General features: G+C 41.6%; 1 protein-coding gene across 1 annotated transcript; it reads right to left on the bottom strand.

The window, feature by feature from the left end:
* Positions 1–5,273: 5,273 nt before the first annotated feature.
* On the bottom strand, positions 5,274–18,454 carry LOC104624119 (receptor-type tyrosine-protein phosphatase beta-like; the record flags this gene model as incomplete). The annotated part of the gene is made up of 13 exons (XM_010291404.1): positions 5,274–5,344; positions 6,387–6,507; positions 9,665–9,800; positions 11,025–11,188; positions 11,399–11,521; positions 12,845–12,979; positions 13,796–13,872; positions 15,082–15,172; positions 15,633–15,714; positions 15,820–15,837; positions 15,950–16,033; positions 17,735–17,834; positions 18,348–18,454. Coding segments are annotated over 13 exons (1,261 nt in total), but the record flags the coding sequence as incomplete, so codon positions are not given.
* Positions 18,455–18,677: the final 223 nt, after the last annotated feature.

The raw sequence follows: 18,677 nt of genomic DNA, 5'->3' as shown, positions 1-18,677 counted from the left end.
TGAGACACGCAGCGCTGGCCATAAGCACGCTACTGCCAAGCACCCTGAACCCACAAGAATGCTAATGGTTTTTAAGCATTGTGGAGAGCGGGAGGGGAAGAAATATATTTGTTAAAAAGCACGGTTCAGATCCTCGGGGTGGTTGGCAGCAATGGAGCTCCACTGCGGTGTTAACTGGCACAACTGCCTGGTGAAATGTCACTAAAATAACAGGCGCTCAAGTTCAAGATGCGCCGTTGTTTCAAATACCCATTGTATAACCCAGAGAGTATTTGGTTTATTAAAGGAGGAGGGCAGAGCACCAGGGAGGCGAAGGGAACGTGGGTTATCTTTCCACATGGGCACTAATGCAGCCAGCGGGCAACAGCAGAGATCCCTTTCCCCCAACAGGCTGAGGCTTCTGATGAATTTAATGTTCTCTGAATACCGTCTCACTTGAAATCAAACTCACTTATGACCTTTTCTCTGAGCAGCAGGACAACAAAATCCACAATGCAAAGGCTGCCAAACAGAAGATGAGGACATGTTTTTTCTTTTTAAATGAATGTTTTATTCATGAACTATTTAAAAAAAAATGTGTAAAATACACTCAAATATATTTGATTTGTTGACTGTAGCTAAAAATATAAAAATATACTTAACAAATGCATAAATTAAATTGACAATAGTGGTACAATTCTGTGTTCACCCAGTGTTTGTTAGGAACACAAAATTAAGTAATTATATAGCATATAAGAATGGAATATGTGCTGAAGATGTTTTTCAGACACTACTCCAGGCACTGGCAAAGAATTTATGGCTAGCCACATTTCAAAATCGTGGGTTTTTTCACTATAACATACTGCCCTGCTGTACAGCAATACATATTTAGCTCCTTGACGTTACTTACAGTATTTCTTTAGCTTTCAAATAAACCAAGAAACAACCAAATCATCACGCGTATCAATCTACCAGCATCACTGACACTGTATGTGCCCAAATTCCACAGTATTTGCTAAATTTAGCTAGTCCCTAGTCTCCAGTATTTCCTGCCAGACTTAAAAACCAAATCCCAGTCTGAACTGGCTGTCGATCTGTGAGGTCACTGACAACAGACCGGTTTGCTTTGGCCATAGTGGTGCTACCAGCAGGTCAGGAGTTTGACTTCGTCAGCCTGAGAGGGACAGCCAAGGGCACAGGGTCCACAGCGAGCTGCCTATGTACAGGGATGCACACTCATCTTCTATTCAAAGTCGCAGCCCCTTGGGACCACAGGTCCCAGAGCGTACAGCTCCAAAGCCTGAACGTCTGTGACAGGGCCATCAGGGGAGTGGTTGTCATTTTATACTGCATCACATTCACACAAACTGCATGTCTGAAGCAGTGAAAGAAATCTGAATAAATGTCGACACCTGCCATGCCCCTCCTTGGTAGCTTCTATGGCTGCGGTAAGTTGAATCTCTGAATGTCAGATGTGTTGCTCCGATCTGTGGCCCTGAGAGGAGATGCTAATACAGTGATTAGATGGTTATTGTTCTCATCCCTCTAGCCCTTAAATTAACTCTCAGGCTGAGGAGCACTGCTAAGTGCTCGTGTACTCCTACCTGTCTAGTATTTAACTTTTTGCTTTCAAAGTCAAAGCGTAAATAACTCTATATAATACATAATATAAACTTAAAGCTCACACATTTTCTTTTCTCTGTTCTACAACTGAAAGGAAATTCATAGTATATCATGGCATAAAATAATAGTTCTGGCAATTTTAGGCACGTATATAAGCTGTATAAATAACTATAGCAGCAGAGAAAAATGTATAAAGTTGCACTTTTATGACATCTTCACAGTATGCCTATTTCTCTCACCCACTTTTGTGTTCCATTAGTAACAAAAAATATCATTTATCAACCCCAGCTATGCAAAATCTTTTTTTTTTTTTCCTACAATCGGTAGTGGATCTTGTAATTGTATTGCACAGATTAAAAAAATATTTATTACAATTTTTTCATTATTAAATAACTTTCAATACAAAAATTTGAATTAACCTAAAAGCCCAACCCTGCAAGTGCTTCAGAAGTGGAATGATATTTTTCAGGCAAGCATTCCAGTTGACTTTCATTAAAGTACTCAGGTAGCCTTGTGGACAATGCAGAGATTCACAGGACTGGGCTCCAAGTGTGCAAATCTTAGCTTATGGATCAGCAACAACACTAGCCTGGCTTTATAACATTATTACTGGGAAACATCAAGAAGGGAATTCTGAACATTGTTCATGGTCTTGCAAAGGAGAAACATCCTCTTCAGTGAAGGATGGCTTTCTCCTTAAAAGCTCTCTTTGTTCAGTACATAGGCTCCTTCAAGTTCATTCTTGTTAAGAATTTCCCATTGGTCCTATTATTCAGCTTAGAGGCACAGTAAATATAATCAATTATACTAATAAGTAGGTGTCTTATATTAACAAAATGCTACATAGATACTTTTAACTTATTTTCAGTGGATTTACACTGGTTTTATATGACCAGAATTGGCTTGAAAGCAGAACCAGAGGAATCATGTGTGTGTACAGTCTCACACGTGACCTGGCCAGGCAGAGATGTAAAGCTGCTCCAGAGCATCATGCCAGCGTGTTTAAGGTCATCTGTCATGTTATTAAGTGATGAGAAGGAAGAGGCTTATGAACTGTGTCCATTATTAGCTGAGGGAAAAGATGAAAATAGCTATCATCTGCTACAACATCATCATTTTGGGTGCAGATTGGTGAACTCTGTAGGTGTGGAGGAGGGAGCTGAGAAACAATGTTAAAAGAAAGAGCAGAATCATGTGTGTCTTTCTGGAAATGATGAACAACGTGCATACATAGTATACAATCAGACTTTTGCACTGAGATCATATATTATTGAGTGAGTTCCATTACCCTCAGCATAAAAAATGACACAGTAATATATAGTGTGAGATAATTTATAGGGTACATTTGGTACGTCTTCACAGTGTAATTGTACTGTTGGTAACTAACATGGTGATCTTCATTCCTCAGCTACCGCTGCAAAAAGCAAGGACTAAATGCAGTGCATGTAACACAATGGCAATTTTCATGATGCCCCAAGTTCAGCTGTTATTAGCAAGGTCAATGATCAATCTAAAGCTGCCATGCTTGTTTGTCCTTGCTTGCTAACCTACCATCTATCTAGCAAAAGAAACAGAGAAAAAAGAGGCCTGCAGAAAATTCGCACATTTCTTTGTGGTTTTGCTTAGATTTCCCTCTGCGAAAATGGCTTCCACTATAAGCCTAGTTCCTTTCTTCTTCAGATCCCACTAGGGGTGGTGAATCTTGAGGTTTGTCTGGGGCCAGAGGATGTACAAGAGGAGTGAGCAGTATTTCATACGGAGACACCTAAAAGGTTAACCAAACTTATATGTTCTGGGCAGCTGTGAAAGCTGATATGAAGAAGGGTGGCTTCTGAGGCACATGAGGATATTGGGTCAAGGATGAGATTCCAGATGGAGTAGGAAGGAAAAGGGACTATCAGGCTGTTTCCTTCTCTCTAGAAAAAACAGAGTGACATGGATGTGCATAGTCCTGCTGGTTCTGCTTTGGAATGATTTAAGAAAACTATGTTAGAGCTGATTTGCAGATTTCCTCAGCCATCATCAGGCAGGTGTTCCTACCGCAAGGAGAGTGCGGCTCCAATAAGTCATGGTGAAATCACAGTAGTCTTGGCCCAGGGCCACAGCAGTTCCTCACTTAGGCACTTAGGTGTTATTGGCTGGTTCTCTGGAGTCCTTCAGAAATATTTATTTCTCTCTAAAATAAAAGTGGAATTTAGGCACTTGTCTTCAGCAGCAGGCTAAGTTTCTCCAGGTAAAGTATGGGTAGATATATAAAAGAAGAACTATCAAGCCCTTCCTTCTTTTTGTGATGCAGAAGAACTGTGTACTGCCTCTTCTCTATCTGTCTGAAGAGCAGAAGAGAATAGCTGAATAGAGTGTTCAAATCAGTCCCTTGAATGAGAAGACTCTTTGCAGAGAAGAGAGGATGTGCCTAATCTGCTTGGCTGGGCAGGATACCTGGTGAATGCTCTTTGATTGTATCTCTTGCTAATCACTAAATGCTTTGAGTCGTCCGACGATTAGCACAGCCCTGCCAGCCTACAGCCCTTGGTTTACTGACCAGCCTTTTTCTACTGCAACTGCCCTTGTGGAGGTGGTGACATCAGGCAACATCTAAGTGGAGGAGTCCTCCTATGCAGGCATGCTAGGGCCATGCTTTCCCTTTGCAAAAGCAAGTGGCATTCGAAGGAGACCAACACTTAGGACAAGGCAGCTACGCTGCAAGCAGCTTAAGGCCGAAGTCAGTGTGTAGACTGTGAGATTTATACCTTCATATGTCTCTATTTCAATACGTTTCTAATCTCTATTTTTTTTAGCTGTCATGGAATAGCATTGTTTTTAATGAGCCAATGTTTTTAAAGTTGCCAGACTTCACATCCTTACAGGTCTTGTCAACATCAATGTCTGAGGTGTTTCCTTGAACACCTTTCTTATTACAATTGTACCCAAGTGAAAATGCACAGACACAGGCTGTGGTCTGCTTCTGCTTTCTTAAACCAGTGTAAAGAAATCAGAATGTGACCTGTCTCCCCTCAAACCATGTGTGTGGGGGAAAGGTCTGCTAGACTTCACGGCAGCATGTGTTGTTTGATATTTTTCTACTATGTCACATTAGACTGAAACAGTTGCTTCTAGTGAGGTGGACCCTGTTTTGCTTGGCTGTTAATGAGTTCTGTAAAAGGTATGTCATTGTGTTATGGGTTATACCCATTTTTGTCAGATCACAAGCAGTAAGTTTAAAGTGTAGGGTAGCATTGTAATTCCTATACAGGACTACTGTTTCCTTGCTTAATAGTAGCTTATTTCATCTCACACACACTGAACTACTTAAAAAAAATGAGGTTCTCCTTTATAGGATTTTTCCTGTGTGTTACATGCCAGTACATAACCTGCCCCAAATGCAGCAGTCCTGTCAGCCATACAATTTAAAATAGTTTATGTAGAACAGTTCATAAAAACTGTGATAAGAAAAAAATAGTATTATCTGAAGCTTAATATTAATATAAACAATATAGAAAAAATACATATTTACATAATGCCAAAATACAATTATATACATTAATATCTGTTACACTTAAATTATATATCTTTTTAAAAAATCACCAGACCAATAAATTATACACAGTCTCAACAGAAAGGTCTGGCACCTTTCTAGTGCATGAAATACATACATAAAAAACCCAAACAAAACCCCTAGTTAACAAATGTGGTCACAAATGCAGTTGTCTGTAACATTCTTAGTGCCTTGAATAAACAGCATCTGAAAGCAAGAAAAACTGAGATTAGAAAAAATAAAACAACCCAGGTGGCTTCACGTTCAGCTCTGCCAGCTGACTACAGTGCTCTGAAAGGTGGTTGTGTGGCAGCAGCGCTGGCTCATGACTGATGTGACAGCAGAGAGCCTATCCCACCTCTGCTTTTGCTAGCACTCCCTACTTGTGGAACCCTGGTTATTTCAGTCCTTGGCCTCCTCAAATCCTGCTCTACCTGTTGATGACAACTCTGATTTCTACAGGCTAGATCAAGAAAATTATTTTGATCTCTCATCATATAATCTCAACTCCTAATGTTCAAATTTGAGGAGCTACGGAGAGCCTGCTCTCTGACTCTGAAAACTTCTACAGCTCTCAGCTCTACCAGGACACACAGGCCACCTCTACTCACAGCTTCTCCAGACTGGTTCTCCGGCCATGAGAACAGGCAGTGAAGGGCAATGCTAGTGCCAGGTTTGCTACTCCTGCAATTCTTATCCCCAAGGCATTGGATCAGGCTAGGGAAAAGAGCCTATAAGGATGGAGAGTTGCAGGAGGAGCACAGAGCACAGCCTTGGACACCTACGTTATCCAGTCAAGGCAGATGGGAAGTCTCCTAAGGCCACCTATACAGTCAACAGAAAATGAGGGTGATTCAGGACAGAAATTGAACACCATCAAAGAGCCCAGCGAGCCCAGACAGTGGCCTCAGTGTGCTTAAAAATGATGTAAACACCGGTGAGGTAAAGGAGGAATCCAGTATCATAATAGGGAAGAGGTCCAGTTCCCCCAACAGCACAGGAATCATGAAGTGTGAGAGAGGGAGAGCATGAAGGTAAGGTAGGAGCAGGAAGAGATGTTGTAATGACTACTTGCGGTGGAAATAAAGATGCAATTGCAAGAGTGACAAGAGCAGAACAGTGAAGAAATGAAGGTCCAAGAAGAGAACAAGTATTGATGGCAAGGGATAGCACAATTTTGTCCCTCAACTACATTGTCAATGAGATATTACATTTGAAAAACTTTACAATTTGATAAACTTGCACTTACCTCTGTGATACTCTGGATTCACATTTTCATATATTGGAAACAAGGGATTTTCTTGTTCACTGCGAAGTTTTCTGGTTCTTAACATATCTCTCACACATTGATGTAGATATACATATTGACACTACAAAAGAATTTTTTTTTAATTTACTGGGAAATTTTGTAATTTAATTTTCTGCATTGTGAAAAATCATTACAGGCTAACTGCCTCACACAAAATCAAGGGTGGCATTAAAAATGAAAATAGACTTCTAGAATGAATCTCCTTTTCATACTAGTAATACAGTAAACTTTTGTGATCACCTGTTTTTAGAAATGCTATCAGTAAAACATAAATGAACATAATGTGTTTTGACAGATCATGTAATGAGTGAAAGTTCTATCAATCAACTGTAAGGCATAATTTCACACAATGCTGTGTTGGATAGCTACTACTTCTGAATGCTTTGGTATAAAGTATGTGTAACAGAATTAATATGTACAGGGAAGCGTACAGAAGAGACAAATAATTTCCTGATTTTTTTTGTTCTGAAAAGAAATAAGTTCCACAGAATTTTATCACAATATAAATATTTCACAGAACTTTGACAGACCCAAATTTTCTGGCAAAAGCAGTATTTTTTTGATCCAATATAAGTTGCAGCAAGATTGCTTCTGACTACGTGGTGAATGACAGGCTGTCTTTTCTGAAGAGTGTCTTTGATAGAAGGGAGCTAAGATGACATTCACAATCAAAGTAGGGAGGGTCAGCATGTTATTGACTATTTATCAAACTACCTTGATAGAATAGGTTGTTAAATCCCCATGCTTTGCTACTCTTTGTGGTTTATGACATGGGTCATTATTGTTTTTTGATTAGTGTAGCATGGTACCCCAAAATTAGGCCTAGCATCTTTATATATCAAGGTGTACCTTTTTAATATTACTTTATCTCAAAGACATAATTCCTCCAACAAGCATATGCATTTCCTCCCACCACATCTTCTACTTGTTTTTCACAAGAGCTATTGCTCTGTGCATTTTTCTCAGTGCTCTGGCTCTGGGAAAGTGAGGATGCCTGCTATTATGCACACACAGCTGCTGTTTCTGTTGAGCAGAATCTTGCACTCCACCCACAAATTCGGTGGAAAGCTGGCTGGGTCATGGAGACTTCCTTTGGCAGAGACCATTTGGGACTGAAATGGTGGAAAGCTTCCCTGCCTGTGTGACAGCTGCAGTGCTGAGCCCACTGCTTTTTGTGCTGATGGACAGAGTTTTCTGTTACTCCCCTGCATGTGTCCAGCTGCAGCCTCTTCTCTTAAACAGCTTTCAGTCAAGTCTGAAGCTGGGGCAGTGATTTTGTTGCTGCTGTTTTACTGTGACTGCATAATGTCAAGCAGGATGGTGCTGTGACCTTTGGCTGGAGTATCTCATTGCAAACAGTCCTATCTGCTAGCCTGTGCTCCCCAGTGGGATTTGGCTTCCACCATATGAACAGATGAGGACCTATCTCAACTCCCAAACAGATTGTGGAAGCCAAGACATGAATGGTAACACCAGGAACTAGGGTCTTCACACATATCAAATGGAGTTCGTGGAGCAGATCTTTTCTTCCCCCTCTTCCCACCTCCTTTACTTTTTCTTAAAAGATGTGTAAGAATTACTTCATAATTCACTGCTCATTGCAAACTTAGAATCATCATAAAACTCCAGGATAAATTTACTTCATTTTCTTGCAGGAGTATGAGAGATTGTATTGCTGGTGCTCCAAGCTACCTTGATGAAAGGCAGTTCCAAACCAGAAATCATATACAGATGCAACTGACCGTTCAAATTAGTATGACTTGCTGAGAATACAGCAGGTCAGCGGCCTTCAGCGGTCACAGTTACATGGTCAGTCTGCAAGCACGTTACAGCTTAAGTGGGGTGAGTATGTGTGAGCTATAAAAGCTTTCTGTCAATTTGTCTCTGGGATGCTGCTTGTGAATCCTTCCAGTGCAGGACTGGTTACAACAGGGATCAGGGTAAGACTTGAGCCACTGCTGGTTTGGGGCAGAAGTGCATGTAGTGCTGGTAGTCACATAATGGGGCGCTTCTCACTATCGCTGTAGCTATTTTGCTTGGGTCTGGATGCCTTTTGACTTAGATGTCATGTCATGCTCATGCCAAAGGCGGGCACGAGCAACTTCAGTTGTCTATAGGCCTGGTGTCAAATTTAGGCTCTTGAGGTAGTTGCCTTTTTTTTCCAGCTAGGGAAAAAGAGCCACCCTCCTGAGACGCCTGTCTGCCTTTGCTGACTACGGCTGATGGGAATGTAGAAGGTGAGATGGATCTGTCTCTGAGGATGCCCAGACCAAGCTGAGAATCTGTCTCCCCTCCAACAGGAGGTCTTCTGTGATTAAGATAGTTCCAGGAAATCTCTTTTTTGCATTCCCAGTTGAGCCCCTCTTTATAGCCATGTGCGCCTTTTACATCTATCAGGAAGTACTGTCATTAACATTTTCATTTCTGAGTTGCAACAAAGAGCTCCATTAGTATCCAGCTACAGGCAGACCCATTAAATTTGTTTTGATTCTTCTATTAACAGTTCACAGGGAAAATGTAAAGACTACCTCCACAACTTGCCTTTATTAAATCAGCTCCTAAGTGTTTAGCTGCTATTAGTGTAAAGTGATTTGCTTGCAGTTTTAAAAGCACAGAAAGAAATCCCGAACATGTACTTTTTCTGTACTTCGAGAATAAATGTACTTGCTTTTGCATAGTATGTTAGGAGAATGCTGATCGACTTTCCAATACCATTAATGAAAATGACAGAGCAGCTCAATAAAAAATGAACTGCAAAGCCACAAGGTCACAGTGCTTAGAGCTTTAAAATTATGCACATCTAATTTTCTCTGCCCTCCATTCCCTTTCCCTATTATGTCAACCTATCTGGCTGATTTAGGCTTGTCTTCCAAACCCATCCCTGAAGGACCTGTCTCTGCTCAAAGCTCATTTACTGGACACTGCACTAACACAACAATGTGCTGTTAAGCATTTGATGCATAACACTGCTGGGGTGATTGTGGGCCAGTGCCAACAGGAGAAATCTACAGGAAGCATAGCTACCACTTGTTATGGTTTGGACCCGCTGTATGAGAGTCAATGGAAACGATCCTGAACTAGGAATTCCCACAGAGCGAAAATATACCTAACTAGGATTTCACAGTGGAGTTAACTGTGACGTGCTTTGATAGCCCTTAAGATGACAGACTATTATATAGTGAGTTGGTATGCTGTACTGTACACTATCCAAAACTTACCTCTGTCTGAACCATGTGAACACGGTGAAGCCTTAGATCATGTACTGCTGCATAAATGTCAACGGTATCCTTTGAATCCAGCTGCTGCAGAATTCGGTCCAGTGCAATGAATGTGCCGGTCCTGCCAACACCAGCACTGGAAAGGAAAACAAGCCGAAAGATTTAAAAGGAGATGGACCAAAGCATTATCTTGATGTGATACTTTTGTAAAGTTCAGATCTTCAGGGTGAGAAGCTCATTGCTCAAACGGCACATCTGGGACTTCAAACACTTTATAGTGCAATTTGTTTAGGAAGGAGAAAAGGATAGTGATAGTGATAGGGATAGGTATCTCTGCTACTGCCCATACTGCTTTCTGCTTTGGGTTTTTAATTCAGTCATTGAGATACACTGAGAGACTGCACCTGCTTAACTTTTAAACCTCTTCTCTCCAGGGATGAACCAGTAGGCTTGATTCTAAAAGGTAAGTTGCGGAAGGGCAAAGTATCCGAGAGTCCCCAGTAACTGAAATGCTGGGAGGTGGGGTTTACAGACAGGAGGCAGGGAAGAGGAAAGTTGACTTGCCAGTGATACTGTAGACATCTGACATGTTGCAGCACATGCACAATGTCAAGGTGGTGGTCATGTAAGATACATGCCTCAGCCCATATAATGGGTGGAGGGGTCAGATACTACATTCAGGTAGCACCAGGGAGCATACGGTTTTACTAGAAGATACACAGCACCACACTACTCTCTCTCTCACTCTGTAACCCTATATTCTGCTGCAGCTGGCTAGTGGATCATGGATCAGGCAGTCCAGTTTTGCCTTTTTTGTAGACGTGTGTAGGGTGGATCACAGAGCAGAGGAAAAACTGCAGCCCTATAGCTGCCAGAGATGGCACAACAGCAGAACAACATGAGAAGGCAGTAAGGAGATAGAGTCTCAGTAAGAATGGGGGAAAGGATGATCTGCCAACTAGTCTCAACATCCATACAGAGCCAGATACACCCCTGGGTATATCTTACCTTTTCAAAACACCCCTTTGTGATGCAGATGTTGAGCCACAACAGCAGCACACGGGCAGTTTAAGAATGCAAAAGCTTATGAGCAGTGGCAGCTGCTGACACCTGTAGTGCCCTCCAGTGGTCCCACAGAAACACAGTGGTTCCCTGAGAATCATTTTCAGGGCATCTCCAGGGTGAGGTTGTGAGTGCGTGTGCCTTGGGAATGCTGCTCTGATGTATCTGGAGACCTAAGCCCATCAGCTATCTCTTGGGTTCTGTGGCTGCCCATGGCCTAACAGTGATGAATATTTGGGATCTTCCCAAGGGTATGCGCAAAGGCTCTGGGCCGCTGACTTTCTGCTGCTGCACATACCTGCAATGCACAATAGTTGGTCCTGTGTCTGGAGTCCTGTTGATATAATCCCTTACAGTTCTGACAAACTGGATCAGGGACTGGGTGGTCTCCGGCACACCATGATCTGGCCAGACAGTGTAGTGGAAGTGACGAATGAGCCTCGTTGAGTCAAGCTGCTCTTCCTGTTGGGATACAAAAGTGCAGGTCATCAGAACAGATGAGAGAGGAGGGAACACACATAATGTGCACTTTAGAGCAAACGCTACAGCTGCCACCAGTGATGAGCTGGGCATGATGAAATTGTGCGACAGCAGAAGAAACCTTCCTAATTTAGCCTTGCAGGTATTTTTAAGCCAAGTCATCAAAAAAAAAAAAAATTAACACAAACGTACACTGCAGATTTTAAACTCTCTTATTGTCCATTCTGGGAGCACTGATTCAGACAGCATCTCAACGATCAGGTCTCCATAGTACAAGGAATCCTGGTCAAGCGGCCAGTAGTGATCACACTTCACCTTCAGGGAAACAGAAGAAGATTTAGTGTCAGTAACAGCTGCAAACAATGCCTCCATCCAGCACTAGCAGAAGCAGACCACACCTCCTGTGCCTGAGGATGAAGGAAGAATGGCAACAGCTGAATTCATAGAGATGCCACCCCCTGCCATGTCAGCTCAACAAACAGGGTCTGGGATGGGAACAGGCTGGGATGGGGCTGGGAAGTGGAAGTTCTCATCCTAGATGTTTGCGACTGGGGGAATGGGAAGCATTTCACTGATGCTCTCTTCTGGATGCCACATTTTCTGCACCAATTCTTCTCACAGCTCTGCTTGGTTGACAGCTAGGCCTCCAGTGCCCACTTCCCCGTCTCTTGATGAGACATGAGAGTGGGGTCCCACTCTGAGCCAGTGAGGTGCAGGAGGAGACAGGTGGCTGCCTGTCCTGCGTCTGCTTTCACCATGTCCTCAAGAAAAAACGGTAAAATGAAAGGATGATGCCACTAGATGATCACTACTCCAAGTTGGTTTAATCTTTTTACAGATCTAGTCCCTGTCTTACAAAGGGTACAGGATGTGGTCATACCTGGGGAGATGGATTGCTAAGACAGATAAATAACCTACCTATACTTCATAGAATTGTAGAATGGTTTGGGTTGGAAGGGACCTTAAAGATCATCTAGTTCCAACCCCGCTGCCATAGGGAGGGACACTTTCCACTAGACCAGGTTGCTCAAAGCCCCATCCAACCTGGCCTTGAACAATTCCAGGGATGGAGCATCCACAACTTCTTTGGGCAACCTGTTCCACTGTCTCACCACCCTTACAGTGAAGAACTCAGTAAGACTGTTACTGATTGTTACTTGCACTCAGTAAAGACTGTTAAGTGCACGAGTGCTCTCTTTGCTTACTACATCAGAGCATATGCATCAGAGAGAGTTCCATGTATTTCATGATCAACATTTGCTCTCTAGAGCTTACATTTAAAGTAATAGTTGATTGGAGATGATGTGATAAACAGACATTTTTTGCTGGTGGTTGTCCTTCTGCATGTTTAAGGGGATTATATTAGTACTAGTGAGCAAAGTGCTGGATTAGAGACCAGAAACACTGAGGTCTGTTCCTAACTCTAGTCTTGACATGCTGCATGATCTTGGGATGGTCACTGCATCCTCACTTCACAGCCTGAATCTGTCTCCAGTCTTTAGATTATACCTCTTATCTCTTACTGTACATCTCCTTGACTGGGGCTTTTGGCATTAGTATGATGCAAATAATAATTAAGCATAAACTTTTAATAGATGTTAAAACAGTCATTAATAATAAAGAAGAGTCACTACTCACCCGTCCCTTCTCAACACATTGGGTTACCATGACAATATTGTGAACATTTTGTTCCCATGCCATCTTCCAGAACTCGTCTTTGGTACCAGGCAAAGGGCCCTGAGTTGCTATGTATTCCCTGCGGAAATTACTGCCCTGCAAGTGAAGAGAAGTCCATTAGTTTCCATAAAGGCAGAAGAAAAAAGGTCTTCAAGCCACTGTACAAGCCATGGGGTTGCAGCCAGGGCTCTGCAGCAACAACGCCCTTGCTGGGACAATAGTTTTGAGAGCTATTTTATTGTCTTGGACCTGGAAGCAGAAGGCTGGTTGGAGCAGAGAGAAGGAATAGACTGCAGCAGTGTATCTAAATACTGTTCCTTTTGTGGCAGTCAAAGCCTTTCATTGTTCTATTGTGTTCAGCATAGTCTCAAGCAATTTTGGAACAACTAGGGGTTTTTGTTTTATTTACCGTTTTTAATAAATTAGCTGAGTTCTGGCTTGAAATCTGGATTGCTAAAGCCACTGCAATTATCAATCACAACTCTCTGGCAAAGGGTATTATTGTAATCTCAACTCATTTCACGATCCTGCAAGGTGCCAACACTGCCAGGATGAGCTACAGCTCTACAATGAGGATGCCACCTGCAGTGATAGCTACAGTTGTTGTGGACACTGTATAAAATCAGTGACCTTTAAAAATGTGTCCTTGGTCAATTAGACTTGCTATCTTACATAACTATAGCAATCCAAGAAAGTGTCCTTAAGTGCTGGCTAAATCACTCACAGTTAACTTAATGGCAGTCAGACACAACCTTTCAGCACACCCACAAAATGTGTTCTCAGACTTTTAGCTCAAGTGAATAAATGAAGGGGGAGGGGAGCCTTAAGCATCCAGCTTTATATTCCATTTCAGTTGAAGGACAAATTACCACTGGAGGGAGGACTGTAAAATATCATCCTTGAGTGACTTACCGGTATGTAGCTTGCATTAATGTAGTCTGAGCAAGGGTCATCGTCCACATTGGAAAGCTTCACTCTTGATGTATCATCTAGGAAGAAATTGATTACAAGAGGCTTATGGCTAGGTCTTGATTTTCAGTCCCTCTCCCATTTACAGAAATGCATTTGTGAAAGGACTGGCAGCGTTATTACAGGGATTTTCTATGGAGGGCTAATTCTGAGGAATAACTGTTTACTTTTGTACTGCCTCTTTCATCCACAAGTGCTGTGGAGTATTCCAAAGACTAGGAGATGAATGGGTGAGAAGGAAGCAGTGAATATCCAAAAATTCCTCTGCTGAACTGCATAGGATTTGTTATGGCAACAAAAGAGACACAACAACATCCTCCTTTGATCCCGACAGCAGTGTGCTGTACTGCAGAGCGGTGCCCAGCACTGCCATTGAAAAAGTGGAAGTCCCTCAGTGGTCTGCACAGCTCCTGAGCCAACATGTGCGAGTAGGCCAACTACCTTCCCTGGGACCCGTGGCATCTCCAGTACCTCAGAGAGGTACAGACTGCCTGAGCTATCAGATCACTTATTTGTGAGATCATGTCATGTGGATCTAAGTCATGTGTTGTTTCTTGTACATTGCAGGCATGCTCCCCAACCCGGCATGGCAGGCAGAACACATAGACACTGTGAGGCTGTGCAAGCACATACCACATCCAGCAGCAGGGCAGCATGTGAAGCAGCGAGTCATGTGGTGTTTCTGCTTGATGCACAGCATGTGTTATCTCCAAAATGGACAGACAGGAGATTAAAGGGGGAAACTCTAAATGACAGGTCTTGCCTCAGGAGAACAGGGCTAACCTCCCACATGTGTCTTACCATGCAGAAGGACACTAGCTCTACATTGTATAGTAGGTTTGCTGTGTCCTCTGAAGAAGAGAGATTTGGCAAGGTTGTCAAAAAGCACTGAATGGATGACACCCCATATGTAAACACCCCTACTGTTATTTCTACTGTCCTTGTTATCAGCAGTGACTGAATGCCTGTAATAGCTGGAGCTTTTTCTCTCCAGACTGAATACTAGTCATTGTATCTCTAGTGTGAAATGAAATTACTGGTCTGTGTGAAACCATTCAAGGCCATACATCATCTGCCTCCAGGCACCAGAACCTGAACTGGCAGAGGTATTTCATCTCTGACAGGAAGGAGGGCAGGTATCAGCTGCACTCTCTTTTCCACAAGGCTTGCTGAAAAAAGTGAAAAATAGCTTTGTGATGTAATATTACACAACTAAACCCAAAACTCACAGGGCAATATATTATTGTATCGATTTTTCCCTCTGTTCTCTGGCAGAAGTGCTATGTCACATGTCTGGTTTCGACCCACATCTTTTAAGTCCTGCAAAAAAAAGTAGGAATAAAATGTGAGGTGAAAATAATTAAAGAATGTGACAACACAGGGGGACACAGTGCTTATCAGCTCTCAAAGGCCATAGACAGAGAATGGGTGGGTTTTTAAAAGAACAAACTGAAATTAAATAGGTAATCATACTGGTTTAAAGCAAGCACATGGCTGGCAGGTGCTTTCCATGCTTTAACACAGAGATGTGGCACACAAATGAATGCTCCTGACCTCAGCCAAATAGGTATCAGACAGAGGCTGCCAACCAGAAGACACTATGCCAAATGAAGAGCTGATTTCTGCATTAGGACAAGTGGCATTCAGGTGAGACTCTCAAACTTATTTGGATTTGTGTAAATAAGACAAACAAATGGAGGCCTTTCTAACACATTAACCCATTGATTCAGCCATCCCACCCCTTCATAAAGCAAGTCCTTTGCCGAGATTAGGATCCCACCTCATATTCCTTGGAGAGGAGGTAGTTGGAGTCTGCTTGAAGTTTGGTGAAGTGTGCTTCAAAATGACTGACTTTGATCGGACTAAAATATTCAACAGGAGGAAGAAAATCACAGGATGAATCACAGTCATAATTTATCCAGTTGGTTATCAAGAAGCTTTTTTAGGTATTAATTTTTTCTTTTTACCTGGAAGTTTTCCGGTTCCTAGAAATGATTTAAAAAAAAAAACACTTCATCAGTGAGTGACCAGACGTGGCTGTTCATCCATGATGCCATGTTAAAATAGTGCTCTTAGAAACAAAACTTTTGATTTTACCCTTTTTGCCCCAAGTTCAGATGGACTGACAGTGGCCTGTCCCTGCGAATGCTCAGCCTTGCTGTAGGTCTTTCATGGCCATTGCTGGAATAAAAAGGAAGGCATTCTGTTTTACCATTATATTCTGATACTGGTAAGAGCTACCAATAACATAACTTATATTATTAAGTTGGAAAAAAGGGATTTGAAAAAGTCTGTTTTGATTTGTCGCTCTGATCATGTGACACTGCTCTTAGCTGTGGCACAGAGTTTTCTTGTATATTAGTTTGGTAATAGTGATGTGGAGTGTACGCATGTGCACAGGCAATAAGACTTTTTTCTTGCTCTGAAACACTCACAGCCCAGTCTATCATTAAGGGAGGTGTTCTATGTTAAGGTGGGCCCTAAATTGGTTGATTCTCTATATGCAGAGAGGAACACGTAGGTAGACTTTCAGACTCTGCAGACCAGGCCTCTAGGAGATGCCCAGGTTCATAGCAGGAGTAAGTGGCAGCACCACAGACTTTGGGAAAGCCGCAGGAGCAGTACTGACTCCATCCAGTTAGTGTCGCTTTTCATTCTTTCACTGTCATCTCCTCCTTCAACATGCCTGCCTTAGAGAACACTTTCTCTTTACGTATGGTAAGGGAAAACCATACTAGTACTTGCAGTCCTACTGGCTATACAACTCACAACAAGAAACCATACCCTGTCTGAAGTTTATCTACACTAAAAAAATGCAACGAGATGTGCAAGGTGGTAAACACATCGATTCATGCTCTGTATGTCACTATGTACTGCAATGGTTAGGAATGCACAAGTCTATATATGCAAAAGCAGACTTTATTTACTATTGATAATGATTTATGCCTTTTTTTTTGGATGGCATATAAAGGAATACACTGAATTTGTTCATAGAGCCTAAGAATAACATTGCTAAATGGTAAATCCATTCTGGCTAAAAGCTACGACTAGTCAGAAAACAGTTTTTCAATGTGAAATTCTGACATCTGAAAAGCAAATTCAAAACAAAGTAGACTTAATTTTGTATCGGTAAAAGAACTGAATTTCAGATTTTCAGAGTTTCCCATGTCATGGAAATGTTGAATTTTTTTTATTTCAGAAACCACAAGGAATTTCATGTCAATAATGTCATAATGCTTTCAATCATGCAAAATGGTTTCAATGAAAAAAGTTTTTTTTCAAAGTTGAGACAGAATACTTCACTTTTTAAAAACATATTTAAAATTTACTATTTTCACATCTATAATGTGAAATATACAAGTATGATTGACAAAAAATGAGAAGTAAAGTTTGAACTAATCTTTTGGACACTGAGGTAATGTCATACATTAAGATTTTTGAACTGAAATGATAAAGTCTAAATGAACAGTTTCAAGAGCTTCCCATCTACAGTGCAGAAGAAATTAATTTGAAACATTTCATTTTTGACAAAAGACATTCCGTTTGAATGATAAACCAGTTTTTCAGAAATATTCGGACTCCTACTGAAAACTACAAGTTACAAGGATCCTCTATGAGATAATTCTCTCTCACATCAGTAGGTATTTGAATCAAGAATATATAGATCTCTTAATGTGTAAGTCATTAGTTGTGTACTTAGTGTGTACAAATGTTGGGGGACATAGATTTTCTCTCTTGAATAGTTCAGTGCATTCCTCCAATTTTACAGTTATGCTTTAAATGTTGTATTGCTTAAATGAATGTAATTTGATCTGACTTGCTTAAACGAGTATAATTTGATCTGACTTCAGTAACAGAGACTGACAAAGGGACTCAACTTACCTAACCTTTTGTCTGCAGACAAATAAAGCAGTAACAGCCACTAACATCACAATCAGAAACAAGCCAGCGCTCACACCTTCAATAACTCCAAACAGAGGCTCTAGAAACAAAACACTGTTTTTATATATCTTGAGAAAAAGATATGAAGAATCAACGAATCAGTAACTTTCAGAGGATATGCTACTATCAGCTGAAGAAAACGGTTAAATACAAGGAAATGTAAGGTATTTAAATACCTAGCTAAAACCTGCCTTGATTTTCTGTCCTTATTTTTTCCAAACATTACAAAAAATCTTTCACTCCCTACCACAGTCAAAGAAAGCACAGGCCCATCATATGGGAGTTTTGGTTCTCTTGCACTTCGATTAGCAATAGCTTCACTAAGCGTTCACCCTTTCCTCTACTGTCAGCAACTCCATCAAGCAGACCTTCAAATTTTGAGACTAAGGCTGGATAAGCCATGGCTCCAGTCTCATTTCAGAGTGGCCTTCAGGTCATGCACAACAATCTGGTTTTGTGCCACTCCTTGCAAATAGTTCTAGATATCAGAGTGTTCCGAGGCACAATATATAATCACCTGCCAGAGTTGTTGAAAAACAAGCCTGAAACTAACCTGCCTCTGTAGTGATTGGTAAAGAGAAGAAGGTGTCTGCAAAGAGTGGTTTAGGGAGTTCCTTCGGGTCTTCACTGAAGAGCTGGGTAAATGCCCGTATGCTGATCCTAAAAAAACAGCACCGTGATAGTTAGAGCTTATCAGATATTCAGAACCAACAGCAGAAAAGGAAGAACTCATTTGCCCCTTAGAGATAACTAAAACCTTTCCATTGACCACAGACAGTTCTTAATGCAGACACCTGAGTTAAACACTACAGCCGGGAAAGCCCAGCTAGTACAGGTGGAGGGCTCTGAGGTACCCTGGCAGAGGTAACAGATGGGGCTCTGG

This window comes from Phaethon lepturus, unplaced genomic scaffold (assembly GCF_000687285.1).
Source record: "Phaethon lepturus isolate BGI_N335 unplaced genomic scaffold, ASM68728v1 Scaffold30377, whole genome shotgun sequence".
Lineage (NCBI taxonomy): Eukaryota > Metazoa > Chordata > Aves > Phaethontiformes > Phaethontidae > Phaethon > Phaethon lepturus.
Note: the sequence above shows the minus strand (reverse complement) of the source record. Positions and strands in the feature narration are given on the sequence as shown.